A 20,181-nucleotide genomic window follows, 5' to 3' on the forward strand; every position below is an offset into this window, starting at 1 on the left:
CAGTGTCTATCTAGATGGGCTGAGTAGCTTATAAACAAAAGAAATTTGTTTCTTATGATCCTAAAGGCTGGAAGTCTGAGATCAGAGTGTCACTTTCTGGTAAAAGCCTCTTCCACAGGTACAGATGGCCAATTTCCCTTTTCCCCCTCATATGGTCGAAAGAGATAAAACCGACTCTCTTGGAACTCTTATTAGACCCTAACCTTTCATGAGTTCTCAGTCTCATGACCTGAATTAATTCTAATTTTATCTCAAAGATTGTATCCTGTAACACCATAACATTTGGGGCTTCAACATATGAATTTTTGTAAACACACAAGCATTTAGTCCCTCACAGTGAAGGAAAAAGTTATTCCTGAATACAGAGAATGGCCACTCTAGGATTTCTGCCCTGGGTTGGAGGAAGGGAAGGGCACCTGGGGGAACTTGTTTTGGAAGCTTGCATTGCACAGAGAATCATGGCTTTTATTAGGCTCTTTACTGAACGAAGAGAGTTAAAAAGGGATACTATGGTTTATTTTCACCAAAACTAATGTTGAGACATAGTCCCCAGAATAATGATGTTTAGAAGTAGTGGGATCTTTACATGGTAATTAGGTCATATGAGTTTCACTTCCATGAAGAGGTAATGGAGTTCCTGTGAGAATGGGTCAGTTATGAAACAGTGTTACCCTAAAATGAGTTCAGTTTTCCTTGGGTCTCTTTTGCTTCTCTTTTGCACAAACCTGCTCACTTTCCACCAAAAAGCTGTCAGCAGGAACCATAAGCATGCCATCAGTGTGCTCTTGCACTACCAGAAGTGTGACTTTTAAAAATACCTTTGCCTTACAATTTTCCAGCTGCAGGTATTTTTTTTTTATAGCAACAGAAAATGGACTAAGACAGGGAACAATGAGAGATTACGACATGGATTTAGTCGTTGGGAGTAGAGCTTCCCAGAGCTATTTCTTCCTGCTGTCACTGGGTTAAGAGTTTCATAATCTAATTCTTATTGTCAAAAGAATCAAGGCAGTCTCTCTGCTCCTCTGTTACATCATCTGTAAAATTAGGCGATTACCATCTATTCAGGTCCTTGAGCTCTGAAAGTCCAGGAAAAGCAGCTTAAAATACATGATAGTAAACTCAGGCCAGTACATTTTTTGTTATCTGATTATTCTTCAAAAATCCAGACTTGCAGTTTAAGCTGATTATTTTTTTTAAAAGAATTGTTCCTCTGATGTCTTTTTTTGTTGTTATTATAAAGGTGATGTACAAATGTCTTTACTTCCAAAGAAAAATCAGAAGATAGAAATTTTATTATATATTAACAAGGTGGTTGTCAATAAAACAAAGTCTTCTCCCAAACAAAAAACCAAGTGAAACACATAATTCTCATTTTTAGCAAGCTTGAATTTTTTCCTAGTTATCCTGTTTAAAATATTAGAACTTGATGCTTGATGCTGAGCTTCTGACAAATATTTGATGAAGTTTCTGTGTTTGTGTTGCTTATCTTATCTGTCTCTTCTGTTGGGGATGGAACTTTGCCTTTCCAAATTCATAAACTGATGTTTTATCATTTTCTTTCCAAAATGCTTTGTTTTGTATTACTTTGATGTGTTTTCTTTTTCATTTGGCCTGATAAATAACCCATCTTGGAATGTCTTGCCACAGCTTGTTTGTCTCTGTAGTTACTAATATGAAGTTTGTGTTTTCATTCCTTCCACAGAAATCAAATAATTGATATTTCAATGGCCATTGTATTCCCCTAGGCAGGGAGAACAATAGTTAAGATTATGTCTAGGGTAATTCCTTGGTGGGTTTTTTTTTGTGGGGGGAGGAGATAGTATTAGGGGTTGAACTCAGAGCCTTGTGCTTGCTAGGCTGCAATGATTTTTAAGTAATTCTACTCTCTTGTTCCTCTAAAGTTACCATAAAAGCAACAACAGTAGTGAAACTGTACTTGGGTCAGTCTCTGGCTCCAGAAGAAGAAAGAGAGGTATAAAAAGAGTCAAATCACCATAGTCTAGCCCGGTCTCAATTAATCAATACACATCCAGTTGCTCATCTGTGAAAACAACTGGTGGTTGTTTGAAGTCACTACATTTTATGGATATTTGTTCCATAGCACTTTTAAAGAGGCAGATCTCTTCTGTATCTACAGACATTTACTTATCCTAATTTTAATCGAATGGCCTAAATATACTGATATTCCCTGAAGTTTCCACATTAATATCTTCTACTTAGAACTCACCATTAACTCTTGGCTCATACTTCTAACTGACTAACATGTGGGTGTCTAATAGATAGTTCAGATTTATCTTTCCTAAAAATGAACTTCTGAGTTTCTTTGGAAACATACATCTCCTATAGTCAATTTATTTCAGTTAATAGCAACCTCAGTGGTTCAGAGAGACTTTCTGGAATCACCATCGGCTCTATCTTTTTTGTTTACAGTCTGCATCCAATCCAGCAGCAAATCCTGTTAACTTGCACTTCAACATATTCTGTGATTTGAATGCCCTCTCCAAAATTAATGTTAAGATTCAACTACTATTGTAATAGTAAGGGGGGGGGGGAACATTAAGATGGACTTAGACCATAAGGCTTCAAGCATGACTTAATGCTGTTATATCAGGAACAAGTTCACTCTAAAAGGGCAAGTTCAGCTGTCTTGCTCTCCCTCTCTTTTTCTTTGCCCTCTGCAATGGATTGGCTCAGTAAGAAATCCCTCACCAGATCCGAGCCCCTCCATATAGAATTCCTAAGCTCCAGAACTTTGAACCAATCCACCTCTCCTCATTGTATATGACCACCTCTACAGTATTCTATACAGCAGCACACAATGAATCAAGAGAACCTATAAATGTAAATTCAAATCTTACTGCTTTGTATGTCCTCATCAACTGAAATTCTGGTGCAAACCCTTACTATCACTTATGCTACTTATGGTAGTAATCCTAGTAAACCTCTATTTCTACTTCAGCTTCTCTGCAGTTCACTATTTTTTAGAGCAGGCCAGTACTTCTTTTAAAACCAAGTTATTTGTTTAGAGAACTGGGTCATTTGATCTGTAGAAACTCTCATCGTCTGGATTGTGTTGATCATGTTCTCATAATCCTAGCTATCTTAAATATACAGTCTTCTGTAAAAATGAAAAATAGAGCAAGGGATGACATTTTCCAAAAAGAAATGTACTCTTTACCTGACTTTTGTGACTGTAACACCTCTATACATCACATTTATAATAACAGTAAAAGAGAAAAAGAACACTTGCTGATTGAAAAATAAACAACCCAGTCATTATTTAAGATGATTAAAACCCTTCACTAGCTTGCTCAGCTTAAAAAAATTAGGTTTCTAGTAACTTTTTTCATGTTAGATCTTAGAGTAATTCTTCAATGAATCAACAAAACCAACAGGCTTTGTTCTCTCTTCCTATTTTTAAATCTCAGCATCTCTATTTTTGCCGTCATTAAAAACAGCTCATGAAGATAATGATGATATATGTTATTTATTAAAAATTTAGATTCACTTTGAAGACTGACAAAAACAGATCATGGTTTTTAATATTTTTATCCTGATGATATATTTTAGTAGATATGTTTATTTCATGGTCTGTGTCTGAGATATGAATCAATGATGACTGAGGTATGTTTGCTATTAATCTTGCTATTTAAAATAGCAACCTTGAGGTTAAATGGGTTTAGGGCAGCAGAATTCACTCAAAATGATTCTATTTGAGGTCAGCATTGGATCAAAATAGGAAAATCCCACAAATGAGCATCATTCATGTTTATAGACTCACACAAGTTATTTCTGGTATGACTCATTTGCAAGCTGAAAGCCTGTGCATTATGAAGTATTTCTGGTAATAAGGCTCTTGGAAATGGAAAGTTTCTTTAAAAAATAAAAAATGAGTCACTATCTATTTGGGATTAATCTCCAAATACTGTAGAAAGCTAATTTTATTTTTTAAAGCCACTTAAGGAAATAAAATCAGAACTAACAAACTCAGGAACTCACTACTCAAATGCATGTCATTCAATCACTCATCCATTCATTTTTCCATTCATTTATTCAGCAAGAATTTATTGAACTTTGAAGAAACGCTTTACAGCAAGCAAGGAAGTAGATGTGATATAGTAGTCTATGCATGATAATCAGACACAATTCTCTTTGGTTGACGGTGACCCCACTGCTAAAGAAAATGAGCCAGAATGCAAGTTTCTGCAAAACAATAATGCCCCAAGCTAAAATAAAAGGAACATGGGATGAAAGGTATTACATGACACAGTCTCCTAACCTTGCCTGCTCATCAGGTTTATCTGAGGGCTTTTAAATATATTTATCATTGTCTTCTAGTTCACCAAGTACATGCATTCCTCCTTATTACTCCTAGAACTCAATTAGGTTATAGAGGATTAAAAAAGGAAATACATTTATAGTAGTAAAGATAAGGAGTACCATAAGCAATTTCATCAGTCTCTGGAAACCAAAACAACTTGAAAAAGCAAAAGCTACATTTAAAATACGCAGACGGTTCAGAAAGTTTTTACTTAATTAGCAAATGTTTGAATATTTTGTCAAACTTTTAGGTAATGATGATATAACAATAAGCACAATAAAGGCTATTCCTTTAAGGAATTTTTTTTTAAGGATACTGGGATTTATACATGCTGCATTCCAAAACCTTTTTAGAAGTTGTTTGGGGACAGGGTCTCACTAAGTTTCCTAGGCTAGTCTTAAGCTCTTAATCCTACTTTCTTTTTTTTTTTTTTTGCCAGTCCTGGGGCTTGGACTCAGGGCCTGAGCACTGTCCCTGGCTTCTTTTTGCTCAAGGCTAGCACTCTGCCACTTGAGCCACAGCGCCCCTTCTGGCCGTTTTCTGTATATGTGGTGCTGGGGAATCGAACCTAGGGCCTCGTGTATCCGAGGCAGGCACTCTTGCCACTAGGCTATATCCCCAGCCCTAATCCTACTTTCTTAGCCTGCAGAGTACAAACTACCATGCTGGCTAAGATATTTATATTCTAGTGAAGATATATTACATGCATTCTTTTTAAGACACTTATGTGAAGATATAATATAGCAATATGTTGGTTAAAGAAAATTCAAGAAGACAATTTATAAGAAAGACTCAATGGAAAGAATCTTAGATGAAAAGAAAACTAGTCCCATAAAACATTGGTCCAAATTAGAACAAGAAGTCAGTGTACTCCATAAAGAATCTCTTACAGGAATAGAAAATAGACCCCATGTCATAGATTAAATGAGAAAATGTCTAGAAGATATAAGTGATATGGTGTGGTGGTGATTATTAATACCCAGCAATATTCAGTTGAATCTTTTCTAGTTACACAAGATGTCTGTGTTTTTCAGAGGCCTCTACAGTTAGGTAGGACTACACAGCTGGCTAATAGAATGCAAGTTTTATTTTCAGGCTAAAGCAGTTAATAAACAACAGGGCTCCATAATCTCTCCTTTCCTTTGCTAGCTGCTGGGTGGAAGATACACAAGTATCAGAACCACAGCACAGAAGTCAACTTTCCTCCAACTCACACTGGATCCTAGAAATGCACTCAAGTGTGGCATGCCTCGAGTCTGCTGACTCTCCTTGGCTCTCCAGGGGAGTTGATCTGGTTTGTTGGTATAAGGTTTATTAAAGTAGGTAGCCAATAAGGGAGAACACCACTCGGTATACACCTTCAGGCAAGAGAGAAAAGTTCCCAAACTGATGGCCTGTGGTCAGGATGATGCATCCCGGGAGAGAAGGGGCGGCCCTCCACCGGCCCTGCCTTATCTAAGGCAAGAGCGGGAGATGTGGCCAGGTGAGGGGAGGTGGCTGCCTCTAGGTATGCCAGTTACCTAGGTAACTCAGGTACTGGGCAGAGACTTTAGACAGGTGGGGGCATCTGCATGGAGCCCTCACGGGGCATTGTTTTTCTGCCCTCTCTTTGCTTTACTACCCTCATGGCTCAGTTAAGTGTATTCAAGGGTGCAAGTTTTCTGGGGACATGTTGTTATGGGGTCCGGAAATCGACCATCAGTGAAACCACTCAGAGGACAATTGGGGATGGAAAGAATTTATGGAGCGAGAAAGTACTGGCGCGCCAGGATGCACTCGAGGTCAGGATCTTCAGATGCAGCCCCGAGCCATCTCAGAAGGCTGCTTTAAACCCCCAAATCACAGGAATTTTCCCTTTTGCCTAATTGTAGTGGCTCGTTGATTTCGACAAGTGTCCAGGAAGCACTTCATTACTTTCGAGAAATATCCAGAAAAAAGTTTCATTACTTTCAAGGAATGTCCAGAAACCGGTTTCAAACAGGTCAGGGCATCTTGACCATAATGGAAACCGTCTAACCATCTGGTGACAAAACAGGATGTAGCTCTCCAGAGGTTGGGGGGGAATGGGGGGGGGGGTAGGGTATGTGTGTTACAGGTGTGGGCAATACAGAGCCAAAGAGGTGTGGGCAATTGAAGCTACACACTACAGAGCAAAGGGCCAATTTCAGAAAAGTTTCACATTGAACAATAACCTTAATACTGAATAATATTAGCAATATTTGTTGTGTAAAGTTAGTATAGTAACTGATTAATTATTTACATACATCACTTCATTGTGTCCACCTGTAGTCGCCAGCTTTCTAATAAAGACTTCCGATTTGATCTCTCAAAATAAAACTCAAAATGTGAAGTCATGGACTGAGCATTTCAAGGAAATATTTAAGACTATCTCAAGGAAGACTGTGTTGGTCCATTTATCCTTAAACCCAATGGATTTGTACAAACAACTGCCAGACATGTGTTGGTGTTGATGGAATTAATCTTCTCTGCATTGGAGCCAAGCTATGGAATCTATAGAAGTTTGAAATTCAAATGCAGCTCTCTGCATAAGCAGAGGAGAAACAGAGTCTGTGCAGGGCAGAGGTGAGAGCAAGGAATGCTGATAACAAAGGGAGCATGGCTAGGGAAGAAGATTCACTTGGCTGGCTATACTTTTGCGTATAGAGTCTTCCCAAATCCTGCTACTTCTCTACAAACCTGGATATGAGTTCAGAGTCTGTAAGGCATTCGAATCATCTGCATTAGAAAACACTTTCAGAAAGGCTGCCTTTAATCAGCCAAGAGGTCCCCAAGGTAGGGTGTTGTTCCAACCCTAAAGGAATTTATAGTCCCACTGGGCACATGTAACACAGAGGGCAATAAAAACCCAAGGAAAGAAAAGAAAGGCGAAAAGCAAATGCCCTATTGGATTTTAGAGATGGAGAAATTGAGGGCTTGGAGAAGCAGGGCAAGGAGTGGATTTGAGCTGAATCTTGAGGGTCAGATGGAATTTAGGCAAGAAGAAAGCAGCAAGGAGGTAGAGAAATGGTGTCAGCCAGCAAGGGCAAGAAGGTCAGAAAATACAGCCAACATAGTAAAGAAGTTCTGATACCAGAGGACAAATTTAGATTGAGTGGAGTTACACAAGACCTTACATAGGTGAGGATGTAGGTTTTGTTTTGTATCAAACATTTTCAAGATAAAAGCAGTGGGGCCAAATGTAGAAACACATGCTTATAATCTCAACACTCATGTTCAACATCACATTTCTATTTGCAGTAATCTCACTTTTACTTGTTTCAATATCTAAAGACATATTTGAAGATGCTTTCATTTCTCCTGCCTAGATAAAGTAGATAAGAAGAAATTAAGGTGGTTTTTCTATTCCTGAGAGGAAAAAACAGCTGTTTCATAGTATTATCCATTTGCAAGCCCTTAACCATCCACAGATTCTTTTGAATACCCCTACTCATTCTTCTAAATATGCTTTGGTTTCTTCCCCTACCTCACTTACAACCATCTTCCCTGGGTGTATATACGGCTAACTCAACAGAGATTAATATAGTAATGCTTACAAAGAGTAATCTTTTCTTTAATAAGCTACATAAATAACAACAGATGTCTAAGAAAGCTTTTGGGAAATACTAATTAATTCTTAGAACTCCTAAGAGGTTTCCTTCCTTTAACATTAAGCCACAAGGAAGGAAACTCTTGGCAACCACAGATGGGTGTTCTATCTTCTGGAACAGATCTTTTTATTCTTAACTCAGTCACCAAGCCAAAGCTAATTGACCCTTGCAGCTGGTCTAGAAATATACTGAACTGGAATAGTATTCTTTTTTTTTTTTTCTTTTTCTTTTTGCCAGTTGTGGGGCTTGAACTCTGAGCCCTGAGCTTTTCAGCTCAAGACTAGTGCTCTATCACTTGAGCCACAGGGCCACTTCCGGTTTTCTGGTGGTTAATTGGAGATAATAGTCTCATGGACTTTCCTGTCCTGGCTGGCTTTGAACTGTGATCCTCAGAGCTCAGCCTCCTGAGTAGCTAGGATTACAGGTGTGAGCCACCAGCGCCTGGCAGAATAGTATTCTTAAGTATGCAAAGACTTAAAAAAACAACACCAGAAAAAAAGAAATAGAGTCTAATGTTTTTTAATCACCACTTTTCTTTCTTTCCCACCCCCTCCCTCCCTCCCTCCCTCCCTCCCTCCCTCCCTCCCTCCCTCCCTCTGTCCCTCCTTCCCTCTCTTCCTCCCTCCCTGCCTGCCTTCCTTTTTGAGTTAGGGTTTTGCCATATAGTGTACTCACTGACTTGGAAATCATTATGTATCCCAGTCTGGCTTCCAACTTGTGATATTTCTTATTAGTCCATTTAGTTGGTACACCTTTAAAATGAGTTGTTGATCCTGGAGAATATCTAAGTATTCATTCTTAGCTCCACAATAGAACCACCCTGGGAATGTATAACTCCCCAATGTCACCTCTGCAGTCCACACTAATTAAATCACTCTCTAGGTATCAGGCACAAAAGATTGCACTGTGCTGTTGATATTGGCCTAGACACATAGCTACAATGTATAAGGGTTAGGAAGTCTTGTACCAAGAGAAGAGACTATAATGAGAGGAAGTCTTAGAGTCATGGTAGAATAAAGGTGAATTTGGAACAAAAAAATAAAGTGTTTGTGTTATGCATTTATGGAATTTATCTCACTATTTGTTCCTTTATCTTGAGCAGAGTGGCCACAATGCCCCATATTCATGAGATGAATGAAGCCTGCACAATATGATCTCCCAATAAGAATATGTCCTGACAATACGTTCATTGTATGTCAGGCTGAGTGGGAGTATGATACAATACTACTTTCCGTTTTATTTTTCATTTATTTATTTATTTGGTTTCTCTTGTTTGCTTTGTTTGTTTTTGCAGTAATGGGATTTGAGCTCAGTATTTCATGCTTGCTAGGCAGGTGCTCTATCATCAACAGAAGAAAAATTAAACCAAATGTTGATATATGCATACAGTAGATTAGTACAATAAAACCCATTGTTTGACTGTTTCCAATACATTGGGGTATTATGTTAATCACTTTGTGTTATTGTGACTCAATTCTTAAGTAAAACAACTTAAAGGAGGAAAGATTTGTTTTGAGTGTTCCATTTTAGAGGTTTCAGTCTGTGGCTAGCTAGCATCATTGGCTTTAGTTCTGTAGGGACAGGCAGAAACAGGGCAGAAGGACATAGCTGAGGAAACCTGATCCCCTTCCAGTGGCCAGGAAGCAGAGAGCACTGAGAGAACAGGATCCTTCTGCAGCCTATTCTCTCCAACCACATACATCCTCCAACTAGGCACCTTGTTCTAGTTTCCATGAAAGCCCAATAATAACAATCGCTTCTCAATGATTTAATCTACCAGCAGGGAGTCTAACCTTCAACCTATGAGCCTTTGGGGACCACTTTATATAGAACCTGTAACAGATATATGGCTAAGAGTGGAATTGCTCAATAGCTTGATAATTTTAACTTTTGATGAACTTCCAAACTTTTCCACAGTCGTACACCATTTTACACTCCTACAGTCATATACAAGGATGCCTTTCTGTCGACATCTTCACTAACACTTGTTACTGTGTAACAAGTGTTATAATAGTGATAACAGTCCTCCTTGTGGTTTGAAATGGTAGTACATTATGGTTCTGATCTGCATTTATTGGATATGTTATGATGTGGAGCATCATTTTCATGCATTTTCTTGGCTACTTATATATCTTCCCCATGGGAATGTCTATTCAAATCTTTAGCTCACTTTTTAGATGAGGGTAATAATTCTTTATGTACCCAGTAAGTTTCATACCAGATATGTGACTGGCAAATATGTTCCTCATTCTGTGAGCTTTTTTTTTCCTGTGAGATATTCTCTATATTACTAATTCTTTACAGTAAAAACAAATGTTTGTAATTTTTATTAATTTTTTGTTGCTAGTTTTATAGGTGTTGTATGAAAGAACTAATTGCTTGATCCAAAAATTTGAAGAGATCCACTTTCTTCCGAGAGTTTCATATTGCTACCTCTGATTACCCTTTGAGTAGTACTGTGTTGGAGTATTTATCTTTCCCTAGTCAAAGGAACCATGCTAAGAATGACATTTCAGCTCAAAGCGAAATTAGTGAAGTTAGCTGAGCACAACTATGTGTAAATGGGGTCAGCTCACTTATCAGGGAGTAGTGGAACTGAATAGTTAAAAGCAAAGATTTTAGAAGTCATAATGACCCTAGGTTCAGAAGTCTTGCTTTACTATATGACCTGAATATCTTTACTCTGTGTTTCAATTCAATAGTACCTACTTCATAAGGTTGTGGAAGGATTAAATGAAACATTAAGAGACTTATCACAATGTTCAGTTGTATAAACAGTAAACATGGGCTGCTGTTATTATTATTGGCTGCCAAGTAATGAGATGATGGTGCCATATAAGTAGAGGGATGAGAAACTAACTACATTTGAAATCGGTTTCACCAGTGATGACTCAGTACTGAATTCAAACAGTTATTTAACCATGTTTTAAAGCATACAATTTGGGGGAAATGTCAATTCTTTTAAAAAGTCAATCTCCAGAGGGCCATAAAAGCTATTTTAATCACTACCACTAATTACAAGGAAGTATAAATCAATAAACTTTGCTAAATGACCTAAAATATAATAAAGAAAACCATCATTTACAATCATCCAGGAAGCCACTGTCCTTAAAAATGAGATGATGTAAAAAGTCAGATGAGAAGAAAACTGCAGGCATTAGCAATGCTATCAGAATTCTTGACTCAGTGCAGAGTCGATGCTTTTCAGAAAGATTATTTACTTTAGGTAACAACCGGAATGTATCACTTCTAAATTCCGTGTTATTCATTCCGGCATGGAAATTCTGGAAATATATGACTATCTACAAAAGGTGTATTTAGCTCTCAGATCTTTATAGCACCTTTTTTGGGGGAGTCAAAAGCAGGCAACTTTCAGCCCATTTCCCCTTTTTTTTTCCTGGTAAAACTAAACTCTGTTTCAGAGCCAAATCAATACTGAGTCAAGCTGCATACAGAAAGTCTTAGCTCTTTCCTCCCAGGCCTGTGTGTGTGATTACCAGCTCAAATTTGGAAATCCTAAGGCGATTATCTGAGTTCCAAAGCTTACCTTGCTGCCCTTCTGAACATAATGGCTGGTACACAAATCATACTGTGCTGAAAAGCTCTCTGCTCATCACATCCAAGACTCTAGAACTGGGGCTGCTTCTTACCACCCTGTTTATTCTCAGTGGTACATTTCACTGGCCTGGAAAGTGCCCACCAATGGAATCAGAACAGCTGGACCCTATTATTATACACAATCATTGACAACTCCTGCTCTTAGACGTGTCTGTGCTGCTGAGCTCCGTTTCTTATTAAATTCTGGCTAAAAACATGGTCACATTTATCTGTCTGTCTTTCTACATCATACCTTAACTACAAAATCTATGGGCTGTATACCTCTCCAACCGAATTCTTTCTTCTCCTACCCTGGGAAGTTCAGCCTTATTCCATATCTTCATCCAGTGAGAGACATCAAAGATGTTATAGATTGGCTCAGTATAATGGTGAGGCCAAGAATTGAAAAGAAAATCTTGTCATGGCAAAGAGAAAACTTGGATTTGGGATGGCCCTCTAACTAACTAGTGTTTATGTCCAATGACTCCTTTAGCTAACTCAAAGGCAAAGATTATAAAATTATATAAACAGCATAAGTATGCATTGACAAGTTGTCAGACTTTTTGGGGACCAATCAGAGCCCCCCAATTAAAATAAAGGGTTTATAATCAGAGTTAAAACGAAAACCTAAAGAAACAATAATGAAATAAATAGATCTTATATTTCTAATATGAAAGAAATTTGGAAATGGGTAGACTAGAGTTGGAATGGTTGACTCTGTAATTGTCAGATAAGCTATTATCTCCCTGTGTCACATTAATAGATTGTTTCCATCTTCAAAGTCACTTTATGACCCAAAATGGCTGCTAGGGTTCCGTCTACGTACACATATCAGGAAAGAGGGAAAGGCAAAGCAATAAAAAATCATTCAACTCAGTAAAACTGTTTTAAAGCAATCTTCCTGAGAGTTCCATGTTTCTACTAGTGTCTCATTAGTTAGAATTTAGTCATTGGTCATATCTAATGAGAATAAGACTGGGAAAGGTTGTCTTTTATTTAGATGCATTGCCACTTGAGAATGGATACTTATCGATGACAACTAGCAATTTGTCTCATGTGGTCACTTGAAACCAAACAAAATGTGGTCATACTTAGAGAGAGAATATAAAATGGGAACAATAAACTGATCTCCCTTGGTGTCTAGCTCACATAAAATAAACGATATCCATTCACTCATTTACTTTTGCTAAATAGCTACATACCAGAGACTGTACTCAGCACTAGAGATGGTGATGAGCTAAAAGTATCCCTCCCAACCCGGTGGTCTAGCCTTGTGTATTCAGAAAAGGGGGACAAAAGAGCTCCCCTTGAGTCTGGATTCTGTTTCAGCATCCTATTGAATGACTTGGTCCTGAATCCTCACCATGGGAGAGTTCCTTTTCTCCAACCTTCCTTACTGCTGACCAAGTCTGTCTTTAACGCTTATGTTTTTTTTTTTTTTTTTTTTTGGCCTGTCCTGGGCCTTGGACTCAGGGCCTGAGCACTGTCCCTGGCTTCTTCCCACTCAAGGCTAGCACTCTGCCACTTGAGCCACAGCGCCGCTTCTGGCCGTTTTCTGTATATGTGGTGCTGGGGAATCGAACCTAGGGCCTCGTGTGTCCGAGGCAGGCACTCTTGCCACTAGGCTATATCCCCAGCCCTTTAACGCTTATGTTTAAACATCAAAACTACACTCTATATGATCACATCTCCTGAAGCTAGTTCTTTCTCTGTTTTCCACAGAGCTGAGTCCACACCCATCATTCAATCTAAGGAAACTGGGATGTGGTATTCTCTCTCCTTGCCCATGGCAAACAGATAAAAAAATCAGTCGGGTATTCTGAGGTTCCAAAGCACCATTCTGAAATGTCTGGTTTTGCTCCACTAGGAAACACTTTATTAGTTGAGCTGGAATTTTTGCTTTGATTTGCTATAGTCTTTCCTGATCTTGTTATTTAATTTGGAATTAAAATAGATAATTTTATTTGTACTGCCTCTATTCTTCATTAGATAGTACTTGAGTTGACCTTGGAATTTTGACATGATAAAACAGTCAAAGAGCATTACATTTTTTTTTCTGCTGTCATTTCAGAGAGCCAATTATTTTTATTTGTCCTTCCAAAGAGTGGCTTTATTTTTAGCCCCGTGAAGAGCTGTAGATGAATGTCCTGTCTATTTTCACTAGACAGCTCAAATAACCCAGTCATATCTAGTTTTAGAGAAAAATTTTCTTGTTCCAACTTAAAAAGCACCAAACACTATTAGACTAAAGGAAAGATAATCACTGCGATGAGAAATGGTGACATGTTTTCTATGTTTCCTCTAATATTTTTATATTTTGGTGTTTCATTACATGGATCAGGATTGATAGTATCTAGTGCTTATGGGGCAGTGAGACTCAGTAGTAAAAAATATCTTGAGAAATAAACCTCCAAAGCCAAGGGAATACAGACGTCAAGAGTCCTACAGCCCTCAGAGAGGTATACAGCTGGGCTTCTTTGAGGCTTAGAATTTCATTGGAGAACTGGAAAGTGCCTGTGCAGTTTTTCATTCTCAGTAACAGAAGCCAATGGTCTCTTCATTGTGAATGGCCATTAACTCCGTTGAGAGGTGGTGGCATGGTTAATAGCTGCAGATATTTGTCTGTAGATATTCTCAAGTTGCCTGATTCTGAGTTTTCTTTTGCTTCACAACCATTTGCTGATATCTGTGCTCTTATAGCTTTGAGACATTTAAAGCTTTAACTAGAAAAAAATGATGCTTTAGGCTGGTTTCAGAAACCTTTGCCATCTTATAAACTCTTCCCAGAAGAGTGGCTGTAAGTGCACGTCCTCTGTTACAGCATCTTCATTTTAGATTCCGATAGTGGTTTCTGGGAATCTGTCAGCAGATTCCAGAATGTGGTTTATATCCCTTCTCTGACAAGGACTGTCATCCTTCATGAACTAGAAAGAGAAGCAAAATATACATCCTTTCTTTGGTTTCCCAATATGTACTGTAATTTGGATTTTGAACACTTCCAAAGGCCCATGTGATATAAAGGCTTCTCCCAGCCCCTGGTGCTATTGGGAGGTAGGTGGTAGAACCTTTAAGAGGTGGAGCTTATGTTACATCCATTCATGTAGGTTATAGTTCTTTTCTTATGTTAAAATGTCATTGTGCTGTGCTTAGATTCATGCGTATGGAAACCATTCACCTGGTCTCTCCTGTAAGAACTTGGCTAAATTCAGGTAGGGAAACCTTGGAAAAAAAATCCAAATATCCATATTCATTGACAATCCCAAACAGTCATTACTGTTTGGTTGGAGTGGGAAGGACCACAATGAGTCTACAACCCTCAGAGAGTGACTTGTAGTTAGCTATGTAGGCAGCATGTGAAGACGTAACAATTTATACTGTGTATGCCACACTTGTTCAAGATTGAACGACTGTCTATTACAGCTACTAATAAAGTTCTTTTATTAAAAAAAAAAGAGGTGTACTTATTGGGAGGAAGTTAGGTCATTGTAAGTATATTAGGACCCTGCCCCCTTCTTTTTCTATTGCCACAAGGTAGACAGCTTCCTCTTCTCAGCATTTCTTCCAGGATGTGCTGTCTGGACTCAGGCCCAAACACAATAGAGGCAACTAACTATGGATAGAGACCTATGAAACTTGAGTCAAAACAAAACTTTTCTCTTGTACAAGTTCTCATATGTTTGCTACAATTGAAAGCTAATGCAATATGGCAGCCAAGATAAGAACATTTATCTACCTCAGAGGTAAATAGCAGAGCTTCATTAGATAGTTTACAATAGAGCTGGTGGGGGAAAATCACTGAATAACATGATGGACAGAGTTAAACTTTTTTTTTTTAATCTGCTAATGGATGCCAATGGCTAGCTGTACCTTCCATTAGGATAGTCCTTGGCAACCTCAGGACATGAGATGGTTAATGTAATCCAGCATTTAAAAATCTTAGCTACAAAGTACCTCATAGGAATTTTGAACATTGCTATATGAAGATACAAGTAAAGATGCCTACAAGGGCCAAAGGCTAGTCTAGCCTTTAATTTTCAAAGTTATTGTGTTTCAACAATAAGTTACTCAAATATTTCTACCAAAATAATTTTAAAAAGCATTAGTTTCTTTCTGAGTTGTCCCCCAAACAAATGTGCATTTAAGACATAAGTATTACTTTATAGTTTTTTTTATTATAGACATTTTTATCCACATGAATGTTAAAGAAACTACCACAGAGTTAAATACCATTTTTGATAACATGATTATATTCTTAATTACACTCAATAGTAAACTGTAAAATATTTCCAGAGGAATACAATCTTCATTCATACAGCAGGCAAAGTACCAGAGAGGAAGGGACCACATATGTCTGTTCAGTTTGCCTTGCAAAGCAGGTTTGTACAGCTAATGTCTTCTTAACAGTCTAAACATGATCCCTACTTCTGGGACAGGTCTTCTGTTTTCTTTCCACTTAGAATCACTTCTTCAAAAGTAAAAAGACAATTGTATAGAGCTTCTCTCTCCATGGGTACAGTGCTGAGACCATTTGGTTTTCCCACTGTCTTTTGGCTAACAGCACTTCTTATGCTCTGGGTTCAGTTGTCCTTTAGAAACACAAATACTCAAGCTTTGGTTCCACCAAAAGATGTGACAAGCATTGACTGCTCTGGTTGGCTCCCCCCTCCCCCCACTAATGAATGGCTGCTAACAGTCTATTTTACATGGTTGTCCATGCTGAGGTCACTTGTCCTTGGGTTCTCCCAAACCTGATTTTACATTGGATGCCCAAGCTCTTTCAATTTGAAGTCTTTCTGCAGGTCCAAAATGCTCAGTAGCAGGCTGTGTCTTATAAAGAGAACAGGAGTAAGTGGGAGGAGAACAAGTGCACCTGGGAGGAGACAAAAGCAAGGAGTGACAGCCTAAGCATAATATAAACAGACAATTAAAAATATTTAATGTCTTATATCCTTAAAAGAAGACATTTTAATACAGTTTTAATGCAGTTTCAATGTAAATATGAAAGCATCATGTTACATATTTGCTATCTCAAGTTCTGCATCTTTGATGGCATCAAACCAAACTAAAACTATTCAGACCGGGCTGGTTTCTCTGCCTTCTTTATAATATAGTCATTGGGCTGGCTCTAGAAGCTTTGGTTTGTTGTTGGACAATCGTTAAGACAATTCAAGGACAGACAGAATTCCATCCTCTAGCCCTGCTGGCTTTGCTTGGATGACCCAGGTTACATTATCTATTTGCTTTTAATACAATTGGGGTGTCATGGAAACTGCATACAATGACTAGAGATTTTGTGATTCAAAAGTAATAAAGCAGTGGTGGCTGCAATTCTAGCTACTGAGGAGCCTGAAATCCAGAAAGTTTGGAGATAAAAATTCAGGCAAAATGTCCTAGAAACTCAATTTCAAAACAAACACACAAGAAAAGAAACAAAGCAATCAGTAGGTCTGGAGGTATGGCTTAAACTGTAAAGTGTCAGCCTCTAAGCAAGCAAGCCTAGTACAAACTCGAGTACTGGCAAGGGGAAAAAAGTGCTTTTTACTGCAGTGGTCAGTGAATAACTAAGTCAAGGATAATAGCAGGAATCACTCTGAGATTAAAAACAGGTCCAGAACAATGGATAGTTCATTGATCAATGGATAATTCACATTTGAAATATTTCAGAATATATTCTGTAATTTAAATACATTTTCTGAAATATTTTTAAAAAATTTTTTCCATTGTACTCCTAAGCTCACAATGCAACACATCCACACAGTTGTACAATAGCTAATCTAATAGGGTTTGCTTTAGGAGGTTGTTTGAAGATAAATAAAACAATCTGTACTTTATACAGCTGGTTGCTAAACAACTAGAATTCATTGCCCTAAAGGGGATTGCTTAAATTGAAGAAAGGTTTAGATAAATCTATGGATAATGAATATTTAAGGATTCATCAAGAGCAAGTTAAGAGTATTCAGTGTATATGACTACATTTTGAGGTTGATATCATTGAGAGGAATTATTTGGCTTTTGTGGTGGAATTATCGTTAGTATCTAGGCCAGGATGGACCTGTGTTTTTGAGTTAACATGGAATTTCTTATGTTCTAATGTATGGCCAAAAAAAAAAAAAGATTTGTGGAGCAGTGATATGTGGCAGTACTTGCTCTGCTTATTAAGTGGATTGCCTGTGGTTTTGAAAAGCTTCCTCCCCTTAATAGTCATATTGGAATCTACAGGGTGGCAAGAACACAACATACTACCTTAAGGGTCGCTCTTGCACAAGACATTAATGCATCAGTCCCTAATTTGGAAACTTGTGGTCACTGAGCAAGACAGAATTTGTTTCTTTCCCTTGGTGTAATGATTTTTTTGTTTTGCAATCTCTCTTGGGGTAACTCCTTGCAGGCTTGGCATGTGGAGAATCAGAGACTGCCTCTAACAATATGGTCATGATTCTCTGCTTGGCTGATTTAGCTAAGCATTTAAGTAACCACTAATCTTCTGAAAGCACCAGGGTCTACTTAGAGAAATCCCTGTTGTCTGCAAGGATGGAAACAAAATCAGCATGGAGGAAGCATTAGTTACTAAACACAAATCAATCTGGTTTTGTTTTTTTTTTCCACCTAGCCATGAGCGATGTCACTATTAGAGGTGTGGTTTCAGGGCATGGAGTCTTCTTTTTATAGGTGTAAGATGGGCTCCTCTGTGATAAGCAGGAAGAAGAGATGAGAGGTGGAAGAAGTGGGGTTTACTGAAGTTCCTATATATAAATCAAGCTACATTCCAATGGATGAACCTCACAAATGCTAAATTAAGGATATCAGATACAAGAAAACATTCTAGGTGATGTCCTTTACATGAAGTTCAAAAAAGCAGATATAATGAACTTGTACTGGGAGAAGGGAATGGAAGAAGCTGCAGGGAACATGAGGTTGTTAGTGAGTGTTACAAACCTAAGTGAGTTAATCTTGTGAAGATTTACTTCATTTTGACTTGCAGATTTCATGATTTGTATCACTTATAGACTTTATGGAACATGTGTTGTACTTCCACAAAAAAAAGGTTATTTTAAAGTCCAGGCTAATACTTTCTCTTTGACTTGGAAGAAAATTATTTATTTGCCCCTTTCAGTTATTATACATGTGAAGTTTATCAGAATTAACTCTTGCCCTGATTACTTTGATATTCTGAATTAAATAAGAATGTTCTAAAATTTTTGCACTACTGGTGCCAATCTGGTTCTATTACAATGTAAAAGAGATGGTCCAAAGTCAACTTCAGACCTAGTAATAACAGAATTCTTATTCTCAGTGAGTAGATGCTTCTGTAGCAGAAATGCCCAGAGAGTAAGTCATTCAGTTTCTTCTATCTCCACAAAGTTAAAGAGAAATGTTCCTATGAGTTTGGTTCTGTTAATTCTGATAAGCTCCACATGTATAATAGCTGAAAGAGGCCAATAAATAAGTTTCTTTCAAGTCAAAGAGAAAGTATTAGCCTGATCTTTAAAATAACCATTTTTTGTGGAAGTATAACATACCTTCTATAAAGTCTACAAGTCATACAAATCATGAAATCTGCAAGTCAAAATGAATTCTATATGTTAGCGGCAGACAGGTACCACATCTAAACCTAGGACCTAGGATCTCTGTTTAGAACACAGACTCAAAACACTACACCTGTTTTCTCTGTGCTTCAGTTCTCTGTGTGCAAAATTAAGAGAGAGTGTACAAGTGGAAGACTGTTTTGGAAAGTGTTTTGAATGTCGATGAAATGTGACCTAATTATCATTATGGAAGGCAAAAACTGACAAATACCACTAATAATGAGGCAAGAAGTAAGACTGTCATCTGCACATGGTAGAGGAGATGTGACATGTGGAAGAAAGTTGTGAAGGAAAGAAGAGGAGCCAGGAGCCTATATTGTGAAGAAGATTTTGCCAATAAATTCTGTGGGGTTGAAAAGATGTTCCAGGAATTATGTTCCAGAGAGTCCCTCTGAGGAGACTAAGTCAAATTGATTATAATCCTAGTTGGCCTTTAGCAGTTCCCCTGATTTGGCATTTTTTGTTAGGTCATTGTTAGGTCATTTTTTTTTTTTTTTTTTTTGCCAGTCCTGGGGCTTGGACACAGGGCCTGAGCACTGTCCCTGGCTTCTTTTTGCTCAAGGCTAGCACTCTGCCACTTGAGCCACAGTGCCACTTCCGGCTTTTTCTATATATATAGTGCTGAGGAATCAAACACAGGACTTCATGTAAACAAGGTGAGCACTTTACCACTAGGCCATATTCCCAGTCCCAGACAGAATCTTAAAGGGCAGAAAACCTCAAAGCAGAAAGAATATCACTTTTGCAGACCAAATGGAGAATTTTCTTAATTTTAGGGCTTTCCCATAGAATTTTAAAGAAGCTATTAGCCATCCATTTAGTAATTCCTGTTCCCAGGTATAGCAAAATTCACTGCTAAACACAAACACAGGATGTAACTTTATGAATCCCTTGATTATTTCAACTATATCACTACAGCACACAGCCAGCAAAAACATAGATTCTTTAAAAAACAAAAACAAAAAACTTCTTATCTCTGGAGATGTTACCTTTTAGCTTTTGCTGAGATGGGCACCAAGCTTCTCTTTCCTGATCAAGCTTGCTGCATATGGGATCTGCAAGACAG

General features: G+C 38.0%; 1 protein-coding gene across 1 annotated transcript in view; it reads right to left on the reverse strand.

Moving 5' to 3' along the window:
- Nucleotides 1–20,098: 20,098 nt before the first annotated feature.
- Nucleotides 20,099–20,181, reverse strand: part of Skor2 (SKI family transcriptional corepressor 2) — a 29,491-nt gene continuing 29,408 nt past the window's right edge. Inside the window, exon 7 of the mRNA XM_048363461.1 lies at nt 20,099–20,170. Coding sequence (XP_048219418.1) covers nt 20,108–20,170 — 63 coding nt within the window. The 3' untranslated portion in view covers nt 20,099–20,107. The remainder of the gene's footprint in view (nt 20,171–20,181) is intronic.

The sequence above is a fragment of the Perognathus longimembris genome, chromosome 15 (assembly GCF_023159225.1).
Source record: "Perognathus longimembris pacificus isolate PPM17 chromosome 15, ASM2315922v1, whole genome shotgun sequence".
Classification (NCBI taxonomy): domain Eukaryota; kingdom Metazoa; phylum Chordata; class Mammalia; order Rodentia; family Heteromyidae; genus Perognathus; species Perognathus longimembris.